Here is a 25,878-nt window from a genome sequence, read left to right as displayed (position 1 = left end):
CCCAAGCCAGCTTTAATTTTTACAGCTGGCTGGACGGGCGTGCCTTCAAAAAGACTTTTGGTCACCGGGAGAGGAAGTCTTGGGCTTCTGGAACTTCATAAAAGAAGTTTGAGGGTTCTTCCAGCTCCTACTGTGTTCTTTTCCCAGCCTATAAGCTTTTGCATCCATATAGAGGTCTCTGCTGCTTCGGTTTCCTGCCTGATGGTATCAGTCCCGATTTTCCACCAGTCACCTTAGAAATTGTTGAATCCGGCTTTGCGCCAAAGATTCTCGCCATCATATGGAATGTGCACCAATTGGATTTTGAGACAGGATCCGCCGACGAGTGTTTAAGCCACAATGTCCGCCTGGCCATTACAGATGCCATCATTGCCCTTGATGCTGACTTAATCGCATCCACCGATGCTTCCGCCATAAAGTCCCCTACAAGACTTAGTTCCTGTAGTGCCTTCACAATGCTCTCCTGGTCCAAGCATTCTGAGACCAACCTCTCGGTATTCGCTGACCAGCTGGAGATGGCCCTACCTACAGCTGCCAGTGCCACCGCTGGTCTGCAAGCGCCTCCTGCTGCTAGATAAGCCCTTTTCATATCTGTGTCGATCCTTCTATCCAGGACGTCTCTAAATGTCACCTCGTCCTCAATTGGCAGTGTTGTGTGTCTGGCCAGTCGGATGAGAGATGCATCTACAATGGGAGGAGAAACGAGAGGGCTCACTTTAGGCCCCTTTAAAGGGATATAATTTGGTAAGCCTATTTAGGCTCTTCTTCTTTTTTTTTTTCTCAGGACGTTGCCACTCTTCCTTGATTAAATCGTCAAATTCCTCAATGAATGGAAAAGCCTCTGAGTCCCTTTTTGAGATTCGGGAAGTATTTTTTTCCGTCCGGTTGCACTTCCAGCGGTTATTTCCAGCCAATCGCCTCTTTCACCGATTTTTAACAAATGGTTCTATTAAGGAGAAATCAAAACCAGCAGACGCATCCAACCCCTCATTGTCAGACGGGGAATCCTCCTCTCTTGCCGAGCTGGGAGGAGCAGGTGAGGCACTTCGAGTTGACAACTCTAGCTCCGGAGTAGGGATCAGTGAAGCAGCAGGCTCCTTAGAGTGTAGTTCTCTCTCTTTAGTAGCCTCCTCAAAGCATCTATGGCAAGCCCCACATATCCAGCATGCGTTTCCAGAGAGTCGCACGGGGGAGTGCTGTCTATGAACAGGAGGAGATCTTCCATGGTAGGAACGGCTGTATCTAGAATAAGATCTGGAGCGACTTCTTCTGTGACTTGAGCAACTTCTCCTGCAACTTGAGCGGCTCCGTCTGTGGCCGGAATGGCTTCTCCTGCACGATGTCTCTCTGTACCTTGGTTCAGGTGAATTTGCGGACCTGGTATGGCTAACTATATAGGCAGCATTAGGATTGCTCTTTTTTTTTTAAATCTTCACTACTTACCAAAGTCCTCCCCCCCTTACCTATTAGGCTGATGGTGATCTGATAGGGCAGTGGTCTCCATGGAAAGGAGAAAAAGGCAAGCCTAAGAAAATACACAGTACAAACAATTGGCATGTAGAGGAACAGAAAAAGAGGAAACGCAGCAGTAAAGGCAAAAAAAATATTGATACAGTAATAATCAGCCACTTACCTCAGTATAGTGAATGAGGAATTTGAAAGATGAAAGGCAGGAAAAGTAACTACCGCAATCTAGGCTCTGGACACCAAGTGCAATGCAGCTTTAGTCAATCAGCTTTTTAAATTGGCCGCTGAGGTCACGTCCTGCTCGCACATGTGCAGAAGCGCTGAGATGCTCAGCGCACATCCCGGCGACCCTTGGAGGACTACAGCGCCCAGCAGAACGCCCAACACAGATGGGGAAGGAAGGAAACAAACAGATACACAGGGAACAGATAGAATGGAGACCACTGCATTATGACCAAGCCTGTTTAAGGCTTATGTCAGAGTGCTCCAATAGCATGTTGCAAAGCCCGTTTAAGGCTTATCGTGATGAACAGGAGGCGACACCCGAGTCTATTTAAGACTCAACTGAAGATAGCTGAGGACAACTTGAAGCAGTTTTAAGCCTGTTTAACCACTTGCCGCCCGCCCTATTACAAATTGACGGCGGCAAAGTGGTTTCATTATCCTAACCGGACGTCATATGACGTGATTAGGATAATGAGCCGCTGCGCGCCCCCGGGGGCGCGCATCGCGGCGATCGTTGTTGCGGGGTGTCAGTCTGACACCCGGCAACTACGATCTCGGTAAAGAGTCTCCGACGGAGACTCTTTACCATGTGATCAGCCGTGTCCAATCACGGCTGATCACAGTGTAAATGAGAAGAGCCGGTGATCGGCTTTCCCTCACTCGCGTCTGTCAGACGCGAGTAGAGGAGAGCCGATCGGCTGCTCCTCTGACAGGGGGGGTCTGTGCTGATCGATTATCAGCACAGCCCCCCCGAGGATGCCCACACTGGACCACCAGGGACACCACTAGACCACCAGGGAAAAGGTAATAAAAATCCATAATCCTCCCTAGACCACCAGGGTGCCAGTCAGCACAATGGGTGCCAATCAGTGCCCATAATGGATGCCAATCAGTGGCCACAATGGGCATCACTGATTGGCATGCATTATTGTTTGGCACTGATTGGCATCCATTACTATAACACCGATGCCGCCTATGAGTGCCCACCTGTGCCGCCTATGAGTGCCCACCTGTGCCGCCTGAGTGCCCACCTGTGCCGCCTATGAGTGCCCACCTGTGCCGCCTATCCATGCCCACCTGTGCCGCCTATCTATGCCCACCTGTGCCGCCTATCTATGCCCACCTGTGCCGCCTATCCATGCCCACCTGTGCCGCCTATCCATGCCCATCCGTGCCACCCATCCGTGCCAGCTATCAGTGCCAATTTGTGCCACCTATCAGTGTCCGTCCGTGTCGCCCATCCGTGTCGCCCATCCGTGTCGCCCATCCGTGTCGCTCATCAGTGCCGCCTATCAGTGTCACTTCATTGGTGCCCATCAGTGCCACCTTATCAGTGCCCATCAGTGTAGCCCCATCAGTGCCCATCAGTGAAGGAGAAAACATACTTATTTACAAAGTTTTGAAACTGAAACAAAAAAAAACATTTTTTTTTCAAAATTTTCGGTATTTTTTTATTTGTAGCGCAAAAAATAAAAACCGTAGAGGTGATCAAATACCACCAAAAGAAAGCTCTATTTGTGGGAAAAAAATGATAAAAATTTCATTTGGGTACAGTGTAGCATGACCGCGCAATTGTCATTCAAAGTGCGACAGCGCTGAAAGCTCAAAATTGGTCTGGGCAGGAAGGTGTTTAAGTGCCCTGTATTGAAGTGGTTAAGGCTTTTCCCAAGGTCACAGAGAGACTTTTAAAACATACCCCTGAGATCACCAAAATGCAGTTCCTTCCATTTAGCTTTGTTTAGAGGCTGTACCGGTAAAGGCCTTCCAACCAGGAGAGGCTAGAACCTGGCAGGGGCAAAACGGTAAGGGGGTGCTGATTAGGGTGACCACGTTCCCAAACTGCCATTCAGGGACACCCCCCCCCAAAAAAAGATGATTTTTTTTACATATTTTTTGCCAATTTTTGGGGCAGGGGCATATGAAATCAGCAGACCTGTGTGCAAGATCAAAAGCGGGCCCTAGGCATTAACAACAACAATATGGCGCGCAAAGTGTGTCGTGGTGAACAGTGGACATGTCTTAAATTGCACTAAATATTGGCTTAAAGGGGGCGTTTAGGGCTGCAACTAACGATTATTTTCATAATCGATTAGTTGGCCGATTATTTTTTCGATTAATCGGTTAATAATCTTAAAAAAAAAGTGGGTCAAATTGATGTTTAATAAATAGGGAATGCGGAGTGTATTGTGGTAAGTAGTATGTACAGGAGAGGCGTGCAGAATGTGTATGGCGGGGGGTAATATGTACAGGAGAGGAGTGCGGGGTGTATGGCAGGGGGGTAATAAGTACAGGGGAGGAGTGCGGGGTGTATGGCAGGGGGGTAATAAGTACAGGGGAGGAGTGCGGGGTGTATGGCAGGGGGGTAATAAGTACAGGGGAGGAGTGCGGGGTGTATGGCAGGGGGGTAATAAGTACAGGGGAGGAGTGCGGGGTGTATGGCAGGGGGGTAATATGTACAGGGGAGGAGTGCGGGGTGTATGGCAGGGGGGTAACATGTACAGGGGAGGAGTGCGGGGTGTATGGCAGGGGGGTAACATGTACAGGGGAGGAGTGCGGAGTGTATGGCGGGGGTAGTTGGTGGAGAGAGGAGAAAGAGGAGTGCACCTCCTGATAGTCTGTCAAAGTTCCAAGGATACCAGACAGTACAATTATCCCCATGATAGCAGCCAGCTTGTCTTTGAAGATGGGAAAGGGGGCAAGTTGTGAAAGAAGAATACTTGCAGTGATTTGGGGGTATAAGAGCATGCTGTATGTGCTAGGAGGGCACACTTTGGGAGGGGAGAGAAATTGTGCAGGAAGGGGGGGTTGAATAAACATCTGACCCCCCCCCCCCAGCACAATTTCTCTCCTCTGCTAAAGTGCCTCCTAGCACATACAGCATGCTCTTATCCCCCAAAATCGCTGCAAGTATTCTTTTTTTGACAACTTGCCCCCCCCGTCTCTGTGTCTCCTTCTCCTGCAAGTGCCAAGCATTAATATTCTGTACAAACCTCAGATCACCACATCCCGTCCTGTTGTGTCCATCCTCCTCCCCCTCCTTCTCCTCCTGTCTGTGACATCTGAGCCGAGGAAAAGGGGGAGGGGACTTCAGTCCATGTGTTAGTGTGAGGTGGGCAGGAGGGGGGAGGAAGGGAGAGAAGCCGTGCAGTACACAATGTAATCGCAGTGTGTGGGAACAGAAACACCCCACACAAGCTGCAAGCCAGTCACTGGAGCCAATGGCGGAGGTAAAAGAACCAGCAGTGACTCCCAGCAGCACTAGCGTGGAGGAGGAGGATGTAAAATCCTCCTCCACATTCAACGCTGGGCTGTGACGTCACTGGTTGCCAGACGCAAGGCGGCTATAGCAACCAGTGATCAGGAGGAGCTGGAGGCGGAGCTAGAGCCAGCGCTATGGCAGCTCAGTCCGCCCCTGTTCCCAGATTGTCAATTTCATTCCGGGACACTTTATTGTCCCGGAATGAAGGTGCCCGGGACTGGGGACAGAGATATAAATTGCAGGATAATCCCGGGCAATCCGGGACACGTGGGCACCCTAATGCTGATCCGTGCGGTCCCAACAGGTGAGGAAAAATAAGATAATGCTGGGGCGGGGGCCGTATCATCATCTTATAGTTATGTGGTCCTATCAGGTTGTGGAGGCGAGTCACAACCCAGAGTGTATGCTGACATGATGCGACTGGAAATGTCTTTTTTTTTTTTTTTTGAGCGATGCTTTCAATAAGAACCCGTCTAAAGGGATGCAGGCCCAGCATATTTCCTCATTAGTGCCCTGGAGGTGCCACACCTGGCAATTATGAAACCACTCCCATTAGACCCAATCAGAAGAGACAGAGAAAAACACACATGGATTTCTTCAGAACAACAAAAGGTAGGAATCTGCAACAACGTTTGTTATACTCCTTGCAATGTACATAACCCAGAGGGGAATGTGTTTTTTATTTATTTTTTCTCAACAAAAGTGGAGTTACACTTTAAATTAGTGAGTAAGCATATATGTGTCTAGAAGAGTGTATATGCCTATGACATAGACTAACTGGCGTTTTATAGTGCTACAATTACTTTATTTTGAAAACGCCTATTCTTACAAATATCTTTGTCAAGTGGGCCTAAGGCTCCATGCACACTGAAGCTGATAAACTGCAGTTTATTGGAGTTTGGGCGTTTTTTGTAAAAGCCCATAAACTCCACTCTATGTTAGCCTATGTGTCCATGCACACATGGACGTTTTTCAGCTTTAATGAGCAGTGGAGTTTATGGGCTTTTTTCTGAACGCCAGAAATTCGCGTTCAAAGTGCCGTTTTTCAGCGGCAAAAAACGACAAACGCTCATTAACGCTCATTAACGCTCGTTCATTAGTGTTCGGCATTCTATTTTTCAATGCATTGTGGGATTTTTGGAGTGTCCTCTGTGTATTTTTATAAAAAACGCCCATTAACGCTAACGCTGTAAAACGCTCATTAACGCTCATTAACGCTAGTATAAAACGCTGTTAAAAGCAGGTTTTTCAACCAGCGTTTTCTGCCAGCAATCTGGCGTCCAGAAATAGCTTTTTTGAGCTTCAGTGTGCATGGAGCCTAATTATTTTAGGGGAACCTAAATAAATAAATGCATCAGTACATTAGTGATATCAGTAGTATTTTGTACTGCACAAACTAATTACAAATAAATGGCACCCTCGCTGGGAATTCCAACTAATTTCTGCAAATAATTTGTCCTAATAACCTGTTATATGCAGTAGAAAGGAGTACTCTTACTTCCTAGCAGACTTTTATGTACAGGTACTATCCTCGCTGTCACCAATTACACAAATCAGACCTCCTTTTTTCATTATCAGTGCAACTGCTCTGCATGCAAGCAAAATCAGTGGCATGATTGCTGCAACAAAAAACTAAAAAAGGAGTTTGCATGTCAAGCACTTTATCCTCATAATACACAATTCTCACAATAAAAACGGTAAAATGTTTTGCTTCCACAGTGGAAAGTATCAGAAGCTAAAGCACAACTTAGTTAGATTAGTAGTAAATGATTATTGCTTAAAGAAAAGCAGTTTAATTGTACTTCGTCAAAAGCACACTTAAGTGCATGGACAAAACATCAAAATGCAATACAAAATAAAGCCCATCTGTTCTTGTGTTACTGTGCAGTATAAAAATAAGTTCATGACCTCAAGAAGTTGAACTACAGTAAGTGCAAAGTGTTCTGACAAGTCCCTCTGTCACCTGCATTCAACTACCACTGCATTCTGTGATGAGGTTGAAAGTGATGGCTCTGCTAAGGTCAACATAACAGCTGCAGTAACGGAATTTGAAGATGGCGACATTGTGGAGAGGACTGCACCTGTAAAAAAAAAAAAGAAAAGAAAAACGCATAATAGCAACTCTAAAGGAAATTGAATATTATTAAAAAAAAATGCAGATGGTACAGTTGTAATACAATTCAATACTGGAGGTTAAGAAGTCCCTGTTTATGAGGGATTATAATCTAAAGGGATGGGCAAGTGATACAAAATGTTAACTGTAAAGGATGATTTGATGAAGAAAGGAAAGTGGTGATGAGGGAGCTACAAAGTAGGGTGTCGAGTAGAGCAGAGAGGATGGTTTTCATGATATGTTGAGATAAGGCTGGTAGCTTGGGGCAGAGTTGTGGGTGGCTTTGTATGTTGTTATCATTTTGAATTGTATTTGTTGGGTGAGAGGAAGCCATTGGAAAGACTTATGCCCCATACACGCGATCGGACTATCCGGTGGACCAGAGTCCGTCAGACAATCCGGCCGTCTGTGTGCTAGTCCGCCGGACTTTTGAAATGAACGGACTTGCCCACACACGGAATAAAGTCCGTCCATTTTGAACGCGCTCCAGGTAGATGGGACTAGCGCAGGAAGTGAATGTCGCCACCTCTATCGGCGAGATTGACACCTTGCTGGTCCTGTCACCTGGTATGAACTTAAAGGGGAAGCCCTACGCTGAAAAAAAACAGCGTGGGGGTCCCCTCAGAATCCATCAGACCCTTATCTGAGCACGCAGCCCGGCCGGTCATGAGAGAGCGCCCCCCCCTGAACTGTACCAGGTCACATGCCCTCAACATGGGGGGGGTGCTTTGGGGAAGGGGGGCCCTGCGGCCCTCACCCCAAAGCACCTTGTCCCCATGTTGATGACAAGGGCCTCTTCCTGACAACCCTGGCTGTTGTCAGGGTCTGCGGGTGGGGGGCTTATTGGAATCCGGGAGCCCCTTTAATAAGGGGGCCCCCAGATACCGGCCCCCCACCCTATGTGAATGAGTATTGGGGTATCATGTACCCCCTACCCATTCACCTGGTGAAAAGTGTAAAAAACAAAACAAAACAAAAAAAAACATGTATTTAAAATTTATTGGGCAGCTCCGGTGGTCTTCCGTCTTGGGGGGGGGGGGGGGTGTCTTCTCGCCGGACTCCTCTGCTATCTTCTGCTCTTTTACTAGCGGAGGACCCCGGCTTTCTTCTTCGCCGCGGTTCGGGGTTCTTGTCCCCCTCTTCGGTTCTTCTTGCCGGGCCTCCGCTATCTTCTTATAACTCTTTTACTAGCGGTGGCCCGGTCTTCTGTCACCGCTGCCTTCTTCTCCCTTGCGATGTTGACACAACGCTCCCTCTGGCCGCAATGGCAGGGACGCATTGTGTGCCGACTTATATAGGGAAAAGGGGTGGGGTCACTGGGTGATGTCCCAGGATCCTCCGGGACTGTGGGCAAGTCCATTCATTTCAAAAGTTCGGTCGTGTGTGGGCAGGTCCGCTCGTTTGCAAAGTCCGGTGGTTTGTCTGCTAAACTAAGTCCGCTAGATAGTCCGATCGTGTGTAAGTGGCATAACGGAGAGGGATGGTTAAGAACAAATGGCTGGTAAGGTGGATGAGTCTAGCAACAGCATTCACGATAGACTGAAGAGGAGAACACGTGTACAGGTAGGCCAATGAGGAGGGAGTTGCAGTAGTCAAGGTGAGAGATAACTAGGCGGCTTGCTCTAGAGCAGAGGTTCTCAACTCCAATCCTCGGGACCCACTAACAGGCCAGGTTTGCAAGATTAATAGATATCGGGGAAAAAAGAGGCTTGATTACCATGTATATAGTATATATCGAAAAATATGGTGTTTGCTCTTCAACCCTCGAAAAGACTACAATAAAAAGCATCCCAAACAGAAGGGGACAAGAAAAGATGGGGCTTACTGAAAAGCAATACACATTATTAACCTCTTATCAAAAATGTATTGTTAGATCGGTACAAAAAGAACATTTAGTTAAAAAGGGTACAAACCGGTACTGGGGGGGTGTGGCTTGCCTAGAGAGAAGATGGCTGCATAGACTCCCTGCTCTGTCTTACCTCAGCCTAAAAAGAGCGATCACCGAGGCTTTTAGCTGATTTACACTCGCACACCATGGGGACCTCCTCACACGGACCCTCCGCGTCCAGATCCCGATCACCGAGAGACCTGGGATCCCGCAATACCCCGACAATACCGGATATTTTCAGGAACCAGGGGCCCGCTCTCCCGCTAATAACCATATTGGGATCACTCTAACACTGACAGAGCAACCGCGTGCCATGGATGACAATCAATCTACCCACCACCAACAACTAAACATTCATGATCTGAGGACAGTCGCGGCTGACATGAAGAGCACGCTGACCGCGGCCATCTCAGACCTCCGCCACGAGATACAAGGGATCACGGGGAGAGTAAACTCCATAGAGCTAATGGCGGCGCAACAACAGCATGAATTACAGATGACTCATAGCAAAATAGACACACATACCTGGCAGCTCAGGGACCTCCAGCGCCATGACGAAGATATTGACGATAGGGGACGAAGACACAACCTGAGGATCAGAGGCCTCCCGGAGTCGATCGAGCCTGAGCAAATCCTCCCTGCCGTCACATCCCTATTTAACCAGCTACTAGACAGACCTTCCCGCACACCCATAGCGATGGAGCGTGTGCATAGAGCCCTTAGGCCTAAGGGCAAAGAATCTGATCCGCCAAGGCATGTCATCTGCTATGTAAATGATTACACCCTCAAGGAAGAGGTTCTTAAAAAAAAAAAAAAAAAAAAAAACAGGAGCGAACTGAACCTGAAATTTGAAGGACATTCAATTCAAATTTATCAAGACCTCTCTGCGATCACGTTGAAACATCGCAGATACCTGCGTCCATTGCTTGACGTCCTGCGGCAGAGAGACATTTGCTATCGCTGGAAGTTTCCGTTCGCTTTACAAGCCTCCTACCAAGGCCGTACTGCCATCTTAAAAGTTCCAGAAGATCTAGAAACCTTCTGCAAAACATTGGATTTACCACAGGTTGAGGTGCCTAATTGGTACGCTGACTTTCCAGTTAACGTATCTCCCAATAACCGCTGCACCCAATGGAGACCCAACCATCCAGGTTTCACAGGCATAGGTCACCGTCCACCTTCATAGCACCTGGGGGACACCGACCCCGTCACCCACCAACGAGCCCGACTTCGGCTCCACTATCACGCAGGGACCTTTAGACCTGCCATCCCACGAGAGGTCCAGAACAACCCTGTGACAGTAGATTAGCCTGCATGAGTTATATCCTACCTAGTGCCGTTCTCCTTTCCCTCTGTGCACCTATAGACCCTTCCCCCTACTCACCTGTCATGGAAGACAACATACATACACCCCAGCTTCAGATTCTCAGGATTTGATCACCATCAAGATTTCCTCCTGCAGCAGGCCTTGACCTTCAACCCGCCAGGCGGGATCCATCCAAGGCGCTCAATCGACTGGACACCGGACCCGCTACGATCCTTTACTGCTGCAGCTTTCTACCCACTGACTGAACGTTACCACGGCCGAACGAGAGCCCAGACTGATCCGAGACACTTGTCGGTAAAGTATGCTTTGACCGAGTCATTCGGTGTGTTTTAGAGACTTGCCCGAACCATCGTACTGATATGGTATGTACACTGGCGGATACCTCTGACTTTTATGAACTGACCTTCATAAAGCAGCTCCTATGACGCCATGTAGGCGCTATTTACTCTCTACACATTGCAGAACATACCGTCATCCTGAAAGCGTAGGCTCGTTCATCACATTATCAAATGTCATGGACCTCGGTCACGGGCGGCTAGTTTAGACTCGATACCCCTGTCACCAGCCTCACTCCTGACCGGCGGGTCTGCAGGAGACACGATATATATGTTTTTCTACCCCCCAGTACCTTCTTACTCCAAACCCCCTAATCTCCACTGGGTTCAGAGCGGTAATAGGCAAGTTGTCACTAACTAACTAGATGGATTCTGTATCCATCACCTTCCCTTGTAGGACAGGAGCCCCTCTCTATATAACACCCATTTAAGCCCTTGTCAGTTTTGACTAATTATTGGCCCTTTGACATATGGGTTCTGTACATTCCATTGTACAGGATCCCTTTGTACTTCAAGATATGGTAACATTTTAGTTAATGATTAACAGTGATCAGCTACCCATTCTCTAACACAAGTCAGACATGATCAGGATATTACAACTCTTCCTCATGCTACAGTAACTACTGTGAGGGGGTTCGCTCGGTAGCGGGTGTGTGTGACCCCCTGGATGGGTTCACAACACAAAGTCAGGCACAGCAGACAGCGGTGTAGGTGCAAAAAACAAAAGATCCGGTTTATTTAGGCTACAAGCAGTGATACATATAACAGCCAAACAAAATAAAACATGAAAATAAATCCTGTTTAGCTTGACCTCTAACTACACACGTAGACTCCCTGTCTAACAACTGGGTGCAGCCTTGTGCTGCCCCAGTCCCTGTCTCTATTGTAGGGGTTTGCCACACAGGCGTTAACTCACCGCACAGAACAGATCTCAGACTCCCCAGTCTATACACACAAAACTGGTTCCAGGATGGAGCATCTCCCTATGCATGCTGGGGTTTTTTGTAGAGGTCTTAATGAGCCCACTTACTACAGCTGGGCTCATTAACTCTTCCCCTCTAATTGTAAAAGTCTGCATAAAGCCTGAATCTAGGACACACATATTTCCCATCCTGAATACAACCAGGTGATTTTACCTGCGTGCTGCCACATACCCCCCCCTCTTGTTTCAACCTTGGGGTTGTAACACAAGCAGCCAGACACGCATGTATCCGAGACAAAGCATCCACATTCCCCATTTTAACACCAGGGAGATGCTTAACTGTAAAGTTAAATTCCTGTAGGGCCAGGAACCACCTATTTACCCTTCTATTGGTCTCCTTGTTTTGAGCCATCCACTTTAAAGGAGCGTGATCAGTCACCAGGTCAAAGTGCCTACCTAGCAGATAGTACCGAAGGGAATCTAGAGCCCACTTCACTGCTAAACATTCCTTCTCAATCGTGGAGTAATTTACCTCATGGGACTTGAACTTCCTGCTGAGGTAAATGACTGGGTGCTCTTCCCCGTTCCAGACCTGGGATAACACTGCTCCTAACCCAACGTCTGATGCATCAGTTTGTACAACAAAGTCCTTAGAGAAGTCTGGTGAGTACAACACTGGCTGGCTACATAAGGCTGTTTTTAAGGACTGAAATGCTTCCTCAGCCTCTGGGGACCATTTAACCATAACCGACTCTTTCCCTTTTGTCAGGTTGGTGAGGGGCACAGCCTGAGAAGCAAAATGGGGAATGAATCGTCGATAATAGCCAGCGATTCCCAGAAAGGCTCGTACCTGTTTCTTGCTGTTGGGACGTGGCCAACTCTGTATGGCCTCGACTTTATTGACTTGGGGTTTTATCACCCCCCTCCCAATAGTGTACCCAAGATATTTGGCCTCCTCCTGTCCAATGGTACACTTCTTTGGATTGGCCGTAAACCCAGCTTCCCGGATAGAGTCTAGGACTGCTTGTACTTTTGGCAAATGTGAGACCCAGTCTGTGCTATGGATAATCACATCATCCAGGTAAGCTGCAGCATATTTATGATGGGGCCTCAGAATCTTATCCATTTTCCGCTGGAATGTTGCCGGTGCATTCTGTAACCCAAACGGCATTCTCTTATATTGGAATGCCCCATCTGGGGTTACAAACGCAGTTTTCTCCTTGGCCGACTCGGCCAGGGGAATTTGCCAATACCCTTTGGTGAGATCAAGAGTTGTCATATATCGGGCTGTTCCCAGCCGGTCAACCAACTCATCTATACGTGGCATGGGGTAGGTGTCAAATTTTGTAACTTTATTTAATTGTCTAAAATCGTTACAAAACCGCCAGCTCCCATCAGGTTTGGGCACTAGTACAATAGGACTGGACCAGTCACTCTGGGACTCCTCTATCACACCCAATTCCAGCATCCTTTGAACCTCCCCACGTATTGCCTCCCGTCGGGCCTCTGGTATTCTATAAGGTTTTAGTTTTACCCTTTCTCCTGGCGGGGTGATAATGTCATGCTCTACGCCAGATGTTTGTCCCGGAAGCTCAGAGAAAATCTCTTTGTTACGAAGTACAAACTCTTTAACCTCCTGTTGTTGGGGTTTCGATAAGGTGTCTGCTATTCCAACCTCAGGAACTAAGCAATCAGGCTGTACTTGTGACAAAGTCTCTGCGACTAGGGATTCCCTATCCCTCCAGGCTTTCAGCAGATTGACGTGATAGATCTGCTCCCGGCTTTCGCCTTCCTGGCTGTCTAACCCTGTAGTTCACCTCACTAATTTTTTCAATTACTTCATATGGACCTTGCCATTTGGCCAGAAATTTGCTTTCAACCGTAGGGACTAGCACCAAGACCCTATCCCCCGGGGAAAAAGTACGTGTCTTGGCCCCACGGTTGTACACTCTCTGCTGTGCTAACTGCGCTTGGGTTAAATGTTCCTTTACAATTGGCATTACCTGTGCAATTCTATCTTGCATCAGGGCGACATGCTCAATCACACTCCTGTGAGGAGAACTCTCATTTTCCCAAGTTTCCTTGGCGATATCCAGCAGCCCTCTTGGGTGTCTCCCATAGAGCAACTCGAAGGGTGAGAAACCCGTAGAGGATTGGGGTACCTCCCTAATGGCAAACATCAGATAGGGTATTAGACAATCCCAATTCTTTCCATCTCTATCCACCACCTTCTTTAACATTTGTTTTAGGGTTTTGTTGAATCTTTCAACCAACCCATCTGTTTGGGGGTGATACACAGATGTACGCAATTGCTTCACTTTGTACAACTTGCATAATTCTTTCATAACCCGGGACATAAAGGGTGTACCTTGGTCCGTAAGCAGTTCCTTACAAATACCCACGCGGCTAAAAACAAGGGATAGCTCTTTGGCTATGGTTTTGGCCGAGGTATTTCGGAGAGGAATTGCTTCCGGATAACGGGTGGCATAGTCCAATATAACCAAAATGTACTGATGCCCCCTAGCAGACTTCATTATCGGACCTACCAAATCCATTGCGATCCTCTCAAAGGGGACCTCAATGATAGGAAGAGGTACCAGCGGGTTACGGAAATGTGGCATAGGTGCCGACTTCTGACACACAGGGCAGGAGGAACAATACTTTTCTATTTCCTTCATGACCCCAGGCCAATAGAATCTCTGCAATACCCTCTCTCTGGTTTTCTCTGTCCCCAGATGACCTCCCAGAATGTGTCCATGAGCCAATTCTAACACCAACTTCCTGTAAGGTTTGGGCACTACAAGTTGCTCAATGGTTTCTTCTGCCCTTTGAGCCACTCGATATAGCAGGTCCCTTTCCATAAGGAAGTAAGGATAAGGGCAAGTCTTATCTGGGTTCACTAACTTGCCATCTATTTTCACCACATTTTCCCGTGCCTTTTATTAGGGTGGGGTCTTTTAACTGTTCTGTGGCAAAATTTTCCCTGTGAACCTCAAGATCCGAAAACTCCACAGACGGCATGTTTTCATCTGAGGATGTTGGCTCCTCCCCAGTTTCTCGAGTTTCCCCCGCCAATACCGACAAGGGAAATTCAGGAGAGTCCTCACCACTCCCAGAGGAATTCTGGTCATCTTCCTGGTTTATAGGGGCACCAATGGGGGCCTCAGGACAATCCCAGAGTTCCTAAAATTTTGGAAAATCCCTTCCCACAATAGCATCATGTGGTAACTGAGACACTAACCCCACCTGATGAGAGAGGTTACCTTTGGGGGTACAGGATACTCTCGGGTGTCCCCATGCACACAAATAACAGCCACCCTGTTCTTCCCAGAGACCTCTGTAGTAACTAATTCAGCTTTTATCAATGTTACCAGGCTACCTGAATCTAGCAACACATCAACATGTCTACCATTAATACACATTTTACATAAATGTTTCTCAGGTCCCCGAATGGCAGTGCATGCAACTGTCGCAAACAGCGACTGACGTCTCTCCCTTATAAAGTCACATTGCATAGGCTCATCCACAACTGGGCAATTGGCTGCAATATGTCCCTCTTGCCGGCAGCGGTAGCAAATAATTTTTTTCGCTGCCTCTTGCAGCATGGGCTTCCTGGGCTGCTCCCGCCAGACCTTAGGTAGAACTCCCACCCTCTCACTCTCTCCACCCTCACCCCTTGGAGTCATCTTACCCGCCACTGGGGATGATCTGGTCTTAGGGGGGAAAGTCCGTGAGTCCCTGGAAGAGGTGGTCAAGTTCTCTGTAGCCAAGTACCTCTCAACCAGATCCACAAGTTTATCTGCATTTTCTGGGTCTCCATGGCTTACCCATTTTTGGATGGCAGTAGGAAGAGCTCTCAGGAAACGATCCATAACCACACGTTCCACAATGTTTGGCGCGGTCAAAATCTCTGGCTGCAGCCACTTCCTGCTCAGGTGAATGAGATCATACATTTGAGACCTGGGAGGTTTTCCAACCTGAAAAGTCCAGTTATGCACACGCTGAGCCCGGACTGCCAGGATGACACCCAGCCGTGCCAATATTTCGGCTTTTAGCACCACATAGTCTTTTGCTTGGTCAGGCTCTAGGTCATAATAAGCTTTCTGCGATTCCCCAGTTAACAGAGGGGCCACCAGTCCAGCCCATTGCTCCTTAGGCCACTTTTCCCTTTCAGCAGTCCTTTCAAATGTGGTCAAAAACACCTCCGGATCATCCTCTCCAGTCATTTTTGTCAGTAAACGGCTCACACCAAAGGTTGCGGTATTATTGTACCTACTTGCTTCATTGGTCTGCGGACGTTGCTGTATCAATGTCTCTATTTGCTGTTGAAAATTCTGCTCTTGCTTCTGCAACAGGTCTATGAAGCGGGCTTCAGATCGCTGCTGGGCTTGTTGCTGAGCTTCCAAACTCTGCTGCAAAGTTGCATTTGTCTGCTGCTGATTTGCATTTGCCTGCTGCTGGGCTTGTTGTTGAGCTGCAAGGCTCTTTTGTAAAGCTGCATTTGTTTGCTGCTGGTTTGCATTTGCTAGAGCCAGCTGTCTCAGTATCTCCTCCATGCTGGCCTTAACAACAAAAAAAAAAAAAACTGCCAAAATTCTCCACCAACTGTGAGGGGGTTCGCTCGGTAGCGGGTGTGTGTGACCCCCTGGATGGGTTCACAACACAAAGTCAGGCACAGCAGACAGCGGTGTAGGTTCAAAAAACAAAAGATCCGGTTTATTTAGGCTACATGCAGTGATACATATAACAGCCAAACAAAATAAAACATGAAAATAAATCCTGGTCAGCTTGACCTCTAACTACACACGTAGACTCCCTGTCTAACAACTGGGTGCAGCCTTGTGCTGCCCCAGTCCCTGTCTCTATTGTAGGGGTTTGCCACACAGGCGTTAACTCACCGCACAGAACAGATCTCAGACTCCCCAGTCTATACACACAAAACTGGTTCCAGGATGGAGCATCTCCCTATGCATGCTGGGGTTTTTTGTAGAGGTCTTAATGAGCCCACTTACTACAGCTGGGCTCATTAACTCTTCCCCTCTAATTGTAAAAGTCTGCATAAAGCCTGAATCTAGGACACACATATTTCCCATCCTGAATACAACCAGGTGATTTTACCTGCGTGCTGCCACACTACCTACTTGGCTACATATGACCCAGGGTAGAACTTAAACGGGTCCTATAGGCACCGCCAAGAATACCCTTTTCTCTAAGGTTAACAGGTTCCATGTGTTAAAGCTAGTTACTACTGTTATCTTATCATTGTTTAACTGTGATGCTCTCGCATATGCAAATTAGTAGTGCACCACTGACCTTTATCAGTATACCCGACGCGGTATCTCCCTCCCACCTACCAAGGTGTGAGAGACATTACCGTTATTCGAGACACTCCCCACATTTCACCTCATACCACCATCCCCATTTCTACGAACTTACTTTAGCCCCTTTACCCCCTTAAGAGGTTCTTGAGAGCTTTCTAGCGCTACCCCCAAAACCGCATTTCCACCCCTGAGTTAGACTCCCTTCCTCTGTACCCACCCTACCTAAGCAAACCAGGATATCGGAAGCAACCATGTCACCCACGCATAATAGTGCCACCAATCTCCCTGCAAAAATTCTATCATTAAATGTCAAAGGTTTGAATACCCCGGAAAAACGCTCCCTAAACACGGGGGAAATAGACCTAGCTTTGAGCCAATTAAAATCGGGGAAAAGCCCAGGACCCGACGGGCTCATAGGATATTATAGAAGGTTCGCCGACATGTTAACCCCACACTTTATCCATGCATTTAACTCCTTAGACAAGCCCACGACTCCACCAAGGGACCTGTTGAACGCCCATATTACTGTAATACCGAAACCAGGGAAGGATGCCTCTAATGTGACTCATTGCCGACTCGTATCTCTACTGAACGTAAATCTTAAATGGTACACCAAAACACTGGCTAGTCGATTGCTCCCCCAACTCATTGACCTCGATCAAGTGGGCTTTGTCCCAGACAGAGAGGTGAGGGACAATACCCTCAAAGCAATAAACGTACAACACTGGCTAGTATCAACCCAAACCCCAGGATTCCTTCTCTCACTCAACGTGGAGAAGGCGTTCGATAGAGTGGCCTGGGATTATTTAGCTGAAACCGTTCGAGCGATTAGATTACCAACACGCATGCTGAATTTCATACTGGCTCTATATTCTAATCCCACGGCAAACATCCGAGTCAACGGCCACCTATCGAACGCCTTCCACATCTCGAACGGAACCCGCCAAGGATACCCCCTATCACCCTTAATCTTCATCCTAACATTAGAACCTTTCCTTCGACGCCTAAGAGATAACCCTGATATTAAAGGCATCGCCATCAAACGCCAAACATTTAAATTGGCAGCTTTTGCAGATGGCATTCTTCTCTTCCTTAAAGAACCCCTCACGACAATACCAAACCTACTGAAAGATTTTGAGACAGTCAAAAATATATCGAACCTGCAAATCAATTTTGCTAAATCCCATGCTCTGAATGTCACTCTGCCCCCAAATATTCAAACCCAATGCCAAACAAACTTCCCATTTCAATGGAACCCCCGTTCACTAACTTGCCTAGGAATCCAACTGCCGGCAGTACTATCTGACTTATACGCACTGAACTACACTCCGTTACTAAAACGCATTTCCAATGATTTAACAAAATGGTCCCCAGAAAAATTCTCCTGGTTCGGTAGGTCGGCGATACTGAAAATGAACGTTTTACCCAGAGTCTTATACACCCTTCAGACCATCCCGATTAAACTTCCCCTGGCATTCTTTACATTGTATAGGAAGATGTGTACACAATTCCTGTGGGCCAATAAAAGCCCAAGACTAAGCTTCCAAAGATTGACTGCCCCTAAATCAAAGGGTGGCATTGGCCTCCCGGACATACAGAAATATTACCACGCCTGCCACTTATCAAGAATAATTGACTGGAACGTCCACTCTCAGCAAAACGCTTGGGTTCTTCTTGAACACTCCTTCTCCCCAATAACCCCTAGCAGCTACCCCATGGATAAAAAGGCAGCACATACCAAGGGAATACCGCACACATCCCTTGATATTTCCGACTTTGCAATCCTTTCAACATGCATGCGATAAACATAAAATATCATCTACTAAAAGCCCCATGACTCCGTTACGACTAAATCCGGAATTTGCACCCGGTAACCACCCGAACTTTCTTGTAGATGGATGGCCACACCCAACAGTTAGAGCTGAACATTTCTGTGTTAATGATCGCCTCCTCTCCCAAGCTGAAATCGCAACAAAAATGGCAAAAGATTCCTTTCCCTGCAACTCAGACACTTTTTTTTTTTACACAACCAATTCCAACGCCCAATGGTCTAGACCCTTAACCAACTTCAAATCTTTATGTACTAGCACAGAGCCTCAGCGTCACCTGATATCAACGACATATTCCATGCTTTTTTCAGAACTTGAAACGGGTAAACGTGAGACGAGCCTAAAATGGGGGGGGGGGGAACCTCCATCTGATCCTCACTGAGAGTGAGTGGGAATAATGCGTATAATGCCCTTTGTGAAGAGTTAATGATCAGATTTGTTTCTTTACCAAACACCTCCGCCCTTCTTCAATTAAAAAAAACCCCAAAAGTTTCCTAGCCAAACCCTAATTTAGGACTAATAATCATAAAAAATAAAATCATTTTTCACTCTATACAATACTACAAACTTAAATCAATAACTCTCTATTAATTATTCGTGTGGGTATTTATTAGATAATTTTGCTTTAGTTGTTTTATTGTTTCATTGTTATATTACATGCATTATATTTTCATGTTGTTCCTGCTCTGCTGTGGTCCTTGGTGGCATGCTTCCTCCTCCCATTTTGGTCTATTTGCTGGTATCTAGGCATTTGGTCAATCAGTTTGACCGCACAGCGCTGCACGTCCTGTCTTCTCCTCTGGACCAGATGTGCGGCAATTGATGGGGGCACAGGGTGTCTTTTGGCTCACTCTGGTCCCCACCTCTACTACCAGTGTATTGGCTGTCTGGCTGCCTGGCTGCCACGTCAGCGGCGTCATCCGGTGCATGCGCAGCAGCCTCAGGTCAGGCCGGCGTGTGTAATTTCCGCCCGGGAGTGACACACTTCTGGTGGGGATGCGTATTTAGACACACAGCTTGCCTGATGCTGTCAGCAGACGCTGACTAGCTATCAGAAGACAAACTGACTCCACACAGGTTGGCTCCAAACAACTTTTTGGGGTAACTGTCCTATGTGCTTTATTATACTTTCTTAGATCTATGGCTTTTTTGCTTCTGAATAAGGTACCTGCTTTATATTATGGTTTCCTATCTTTGCCAAAGGTGTCAGCCTCTCAGACTCCAGTGTGTTCTTTTACTATATCCAAGCAGACCTTATTACTCTATACACGCTTGTTTACCACCAGTATTTGTGTCTTGGTAGTGCTGTGTTGATATTTACCTGTCTTCGGACGTACCCAGATAGTCATGCTTACCAGCAACATATCATGTTATTTCTTCTGCGTCTGACTATTACATGGTAAGCTGTGTGTCTTTCCCTTTGTACTCCTATTTTTACGCTTGGCATTATAATGATAAAAAACTTGTCTAAACGCAAATCCTTGTTACTGTATAGTTTGGCTAGCTTACACGTTATTGGGCATTATCTGTTTTGAGGACTTACTGGTCTCTATTTGTCTTTTAATATCTCTGATGCTACCTATATTCACGATGTGAACATCATTGACTCCCTTTTAGTGCTCTAGATTTAATCTTTATTATGGTGTACTAATGGTTGCTCATTTGGTTACATATAAGAGCGTTTGCCAGACTTGAGTAACTCATTTTAAAACCCTATATACCAATTAAATTAACTTGTACTTTCTACAATTACCATATTCTAAAATTATGCATCCCAGCTGTCTGGCTTTGCTTTTTTGCCTTCAGGTGGCCAATTTTATTCTGGGGGGGGGGGGGGATGTTTGCGGCCAACTGACCTAGCTAGAGCATCTCTTGTGTATATTTTTTGCTTATTTTAAATTGTATATTTACTTTTATTGTTTGTTTTTTGTATATATCCACTAGAACATTTTTATGCTCCTGAAGAAGCATACCTCTACATGCAACATGTCGAGTGAATTGAAAAATATTCGTGCCCGGATCCACATCCTGACCCACAAAGTCCTTTTCTACATCCTTGCTTTGATATTGTTACGGGAATTTTAATTTCCATTTTTTGGATATATTACTGTACTTTTATACTAATTGGCGTCAGAGTTTATGTTTGGGGCATATAATATTGAGATATATATATAGATAGATAGATAGATAGATATAATATTTCTCTGTTTTCAATTAAATTTGTACTAGGTAAACTAATCTAATTATTCTTAGACAGTCTACCCGTGTGCCTTTAAAGTCCACTCGTTTAGTTTCTAATTTTCATATGTCCATTAGGACATTGGCATACTGTTATTTGTGTATTCAGTGTCCCCCTGTGAAAATACACAAAATCCGGGATTTTTTTTTCTCAATCTTCTTATATCCTAGGCCATCTTTATGTACAGCAACAAATCTTTTTTTAAGATCCTCAGAGAGTTCTCTGCTATGCATGAGGTGCCATGTTGAATTTCCAGTGACCAGTATGAGAGAGTGAGAGCACACCTGCTCCCCATTCACACCTAAGACATTGTAACACACATGACATCGGGGAGGGAAAATGGCTAATTGGGCCAAATTTGGACATTCACTTAGGGGAGCACTGACTTTTGTTGCCAGCGGTTTAGACATTAATGGCTGTGTTGAGTTATTTTGAGGGGACAGCAAATTTACACGTTATACAAGCTGTAAACTCATTACTTTACTTTGTAGCAGCGTTGTCTCAGTCTTCAGCGTTGTCTCATGAAAAGATATAATCAAATATTTACAAAAATGTGAGGGGTGTACATGGCATCTGCTGATTGCTTGTGCAATGATTTCCAGGCTCCTAAAAGAAAAAATAGTAAATGCACATTTTTTTTTACCTGCAAAAAAATGAGCATTTTTTAAAAGTGAGCTTATTCTTTAAGCCTCCTGGCTAGTAAATTGACCTTACTGGGTCTGCTTCAGACCTGTTACCTCACAGACTGCTTGTCTCCTTTCTCGGCACCAACTCATTAACTCAAGGAAAATGGAAAATTGTATACTTACCTTTCCGTAATTTTCCTTTCCTGACGCATCTTCATGGCAGCACACACTGGGTTGTGACTCCGCCCCACAACCTGACAGGATTGGATTAACTATAAATTTGAAGGGGAGACACCCTGCTGCATTCTCTGTAAATATCATCACAAAAGAAACAGGGAGGGCAACTGTGTGCTGCCATGAAGATGCGTCAGGAAAGGAAAATTACGGAAAGGTAAGTATACAATTTTCCATTTTCCTGACGCCTTCATGGCAGCACACACTGGGAAATAACTTGCCAGTTGGGTGGGGGCAAGTAAAATAATATTTATTCCTTATAATGCTGAAGAATTGGCTCTAATGACGGATCTGCCGAAGTTGGCCATGGATAAATGAGCAGAATCCACCTTGTAGTGGGAAATAAAGGTATTCCTGGAGGACCACGTTGCTGCCCTGCATATTGTCTCTGGTAAGACCCTGCAATACGCTGCCCAAGAGGTAGTCACTGCCCTAGTTGAATGAGCCCTGATGTCTTCAAGAATCGCCGTATGCTGGGTGGAGTAAGCTTTTTTATTGGTTCTGACTAACCAGGATGCAATAGTGCATGAGGAGGCGGCTTGCCCACGCCTGGTTCCATGGGGAATGATCAAAAGAGAGTAAGTTTTCCTAAAAGAGGTGGTAGCAGTTAAGTAGTTCATGATGGTTGTTTTGACATCTAGTGGATGAGGATTACCCTGATCGTCCGTGAAGGATGGAAGGATGATGGTTGTAATGGAAGGAAGTTGCCACTTTGGGTATGAAGTGTTCGGAAGGTCTAAGGACTAATTTGTCAGGAAAGAGAACTAACTTAATGCTTGGATCTCCGACACTCTCCTAGCTGATGTAATCACAATGAGAAAAGACAGTTTTAAAGTCAAGTCCCATAAAGAGATAGTTTCAAATGGAACAAACGGAGGAGAAGCGAAAGCATGGAGAACTATTGAAAGATCCCATAATGGAAAGACTGGCCTCCTGGGGGGTTTAATGTTTAGCTCTGTAAATTGGATTACCAATGGGTGGAATGCCCACTTAGTATCTGTTTTAGCTGACAGAGCTGATACCTGAACCTTTAGGGTACTTAAGCTTAGACCCTTGTTGACCCCCGACTGGAGGAATTCCAGGACCTGAGAGGGTTGCGGAGAAAGGGAATTCCATCCTTTCTGTTGTGCCATGAAGCAGAATCTTCCCCAAACCTTTGAATAGATGGTATTGGTAGTTGCTTTCCTGGCTTGCATCAGGGTTGACTTCATGAGAACAGCCTTGTGCTCTTAGTGTAGCCCTCTCAATCTCCAGGCCATCAGGTGCAATTTCTCTGATGCAGGATGTAAAAATTGACCTTGAGACAGAAGATCCAGAGTTATTGGGAGAGGAACTGGAGGTTGAAGGCTGAGCTGTAAGAGTCGTGAACCACGGCCTCCTCGGCCATAGTGGAATAATCGTAAATATTGTCACAGAGGATCTCCTAAGCCTGGATAGGAACCTCACAATTAACGGAGTTGGAGGGAATATATACCCCAACTTGAAGTTCCATGGGTGAACTAGACAGTCCACTCCCTCCACCGATGGGAATGAACCTCTTGACAGGAATCTGTGGCACTTGGTATTCGTCGGAGTGGCTGCTAAATCTACTTCCGGCATTCCCCAGATTTCCGTAAGGAGGGAGAAAGTCCGAGGGTTCAACCACCACTCGTTGTTGGATAGCGTTTCTCGACTCAGGCAGTCGGGTAGTATGTTCTGTGCTGCTGGGACATACACTGCTTTTAAACTTGTTAGATGTATCTGAGCCCATTCCAAGATGGGCCGAACTTCTTCCATCAAGGTGGCACTCCTGGTACCCCCTTGCTTCTGAACATAAGACACTGCTACTTGGTTGTCCATTCGAATTAGCACATTCTTGTCCGTCAGAAATGGTGCAAATGCCCTTAAGGCATAAATGGCTTCCCTGAGCTTTAAAATGTTCGAGACCAAACCTTGAGTCTGAATATGCCACTGGCCCTGGGCTGCCTGGTCTTGATAGTGGGTCCCCCAACCGCTCTGGCAGGCATCCGAAGTGACTACTTCCGGGTCTGGAGGGACTATCGTTTGTATTTCCTGAGATTGCTCGGGTGCATCCACCACCATATCGATTGCTTCACCGATCTGGAGATGAAGATGGGCTGACGCATTGAGACTCCATCCCACTGCCTGAGGAATGAGTTCTGTAAGGTTCTCATGTGTCACTGTGCCCATCGCACCATGGGTATGGTGGCGGACATGGACCCTAGTACACTCAGACAGGCTCTGGCTGGTAAGTGATTCCTTGATAGCAGCTTCTGCATTTTCTGTATCAGAGGCCGGATCTTCTCTTGTGGGAGCTGTATCTTGTTTGTTTTGGTGTTTAGATCTGCCCCTAAAAATATCATATTTTGTGTGGGTCGCAGACAGCTCTTTTCCCAATTGATTATCCACCCACTTCTGGAGGGATGTAAGGAGGATCTCTCGGTGATGAATCAACGTCTCTTGATCCTTTGCTAAAAGTAGGATGTCGTCCAGATAATGGTGGACGCGTAATCCCTTTTCTCTGAGGAAAGCCACCAAACGGTAACAATACTTTTGTAAATGTCCTGGGTGCCGAAGAGATGCCGAATGGGAGGCACTGGAATTGGAAATGATGTTGGTTTATGGCTAACCGGAGAAACTTTTGAAAGGCCGGATGAATTGGTATATGCAGATAAGCGTCCGATAAATCTATTGAAAGCATCCAATCGCCCAGATTTATTGCTAGAAGTATGGATTGAAGGTTTTCCATTTTGAAAGCCTCCACTTTGATATCCTTGTTGAGCATCTTGAGGTCTAATACAGGACACAAATCCCCTGTCTTTTAGCAGAAACAAGGAAGAGTAGAACCCTCTTCCCTTTTGGCATGATGGGACCTCCAGGATCGCTCCCTTTTGTTTCAATTCTGCTACGTACTTTACTAGCAGAATCCTTTGGGGTACTGAGGATGGTACTCTGGTTGCCTGGAAATGATTTGGTGGGAGTCTGTTTTTGAATTTCCACCTGTGTCCGATTCGGATTGTGGATGTCCATAAATCCTTTATATGGTCTGACTAGATCTTGGTGAAGTTCCTTCTGTTCCCCTGCCGGGGTGGCCTTAGATTTCTGTATCCTTAGAAAAGAAGGTTTAGTGTTTTTCCAGTCCCTTCTAAATTCCCTACCAGGAGAGTAGGACCTGGACACTCTATATGTGTCCAGAAGATTATGTCTGTAAACAGATCCCTTCTGCGTCTTGGGTCTCCTGTTGGAGGGGATCAGGCCTGACTTCCCTCCTGTTACCTTGGATATGGCAGAGTCTAACTTGGCACCTGAACAGATTTGCGCCATCATATGGAATTCTGCACCAATTTATTTTTGATGCTGTATCGGCCATCCACGGTTTGAGCCATAGCGCTCTTCTCGCTGTTACGGAGGCCAGCATAGCCTTGGCTGAAGATCTTATAATATCTACTGATGCCTCTGCTAGCTTGACTTCTTGCAGAGAGGAAATAATCTTTCCCATTTCAATGCCATCCTGTAGGTCTTTTTCTATTTTAGATGCCCATCCTGAGATGGCTGTGGCCACCGCTGCTGTGGTAATTGCTGGTCTACAGGCTCCCCCAGCCATGGAATATGCCTTCTTCAATTCTAGGTCCATCTTTCGGTCGAGCACATCCCGAAAGGAAACAGCATCCTCGATTGGTAGTGTGACGTGGCGGGTGAGGCACATTAATGAGGAATCGATGATGGGAGCATTAATTAAAGGCTTCACTTTTGACTCTTTTAAAGGGTACATCTTGGCTAATCTGTTTGTAAGACTAGATCTTTTGTCAGACCTCTCCCACTCGTCTTTAATGAGATCCTCCAGCTCCACTATAAATGGGAAGGATAACGGATCTCTTTTTAGGTTTGGAAAATATTTCCGTATTTTCTGAGGTTCCGCCGCATCATCTTGCCAGCCGAATGCTTCTTTAACGCCCTTTGCAAAGGGTTCCACCAGGGAAAAATCAAAGCCCACTGACATCTTCTGACCCTCATCTTCAGAGGAAGATTGTGATGCCTGACTGAGATGGGGGTCTGCTGAAGATGTACTGGGAGCAGCTCTATCTAATGCTGG

The 25,878-nt window shown here is 46.4% G+C and overlaps 1 protein-coding gene across 5 annotated transcripts in view; it reads right to left on the bottom strand.

Annotated features, from left to right (window-relative positions):
* Positions 1-6,248: 6,248 nt before the first annotated feature.
* ARID4B (AT-rich interaction domain 4B) overlaps positions 6,249-25,878 on the bottom strand; it is a 2,504,499-nt gene continuing 2,484,869 nt past the window's right edge. For 2 of the 5 annotated variants that reach the window (XM_077486548.1, XM_077486549.1), the window contains one exon: positions 6,252-7,032. In XM_077486548.1, coding sequence (XP_077342674.1) covers positions 6,911-7,032 — 122 coding nt within the window. In that variant the 3' untranslated portion in view covers positions 6,252-6,910. Of the gene's footprint in view, positions 7,033-25,878 lie in introns of all 5 variants that reach the window. The other 3 variants (XM_077486552.1, XM_077486551.1, XM_077486553.1) reach the window with 3 other exon arrangements.

Source organism: Lithobates pipiens, unplaced genomic scaffold (assembly GCF_037356315.1).
Source record: "Lithobates pipiens isolate NorthernLeopardFrog02 unplaced genomic scaffold, aLitPip1_a1.2 Scaffold_18, whole genome shotgun sequence".
In the NCBI taxonomy this organism is placed as follows: Eukaryota; Metazoa; Chordata; class Amphibia; order Anura; family Ranidae; genus Lithobates; species Lithobates pipiens.
This window is presented reverse-complemented; position numbering and strand designations above follow the sequence as displayed.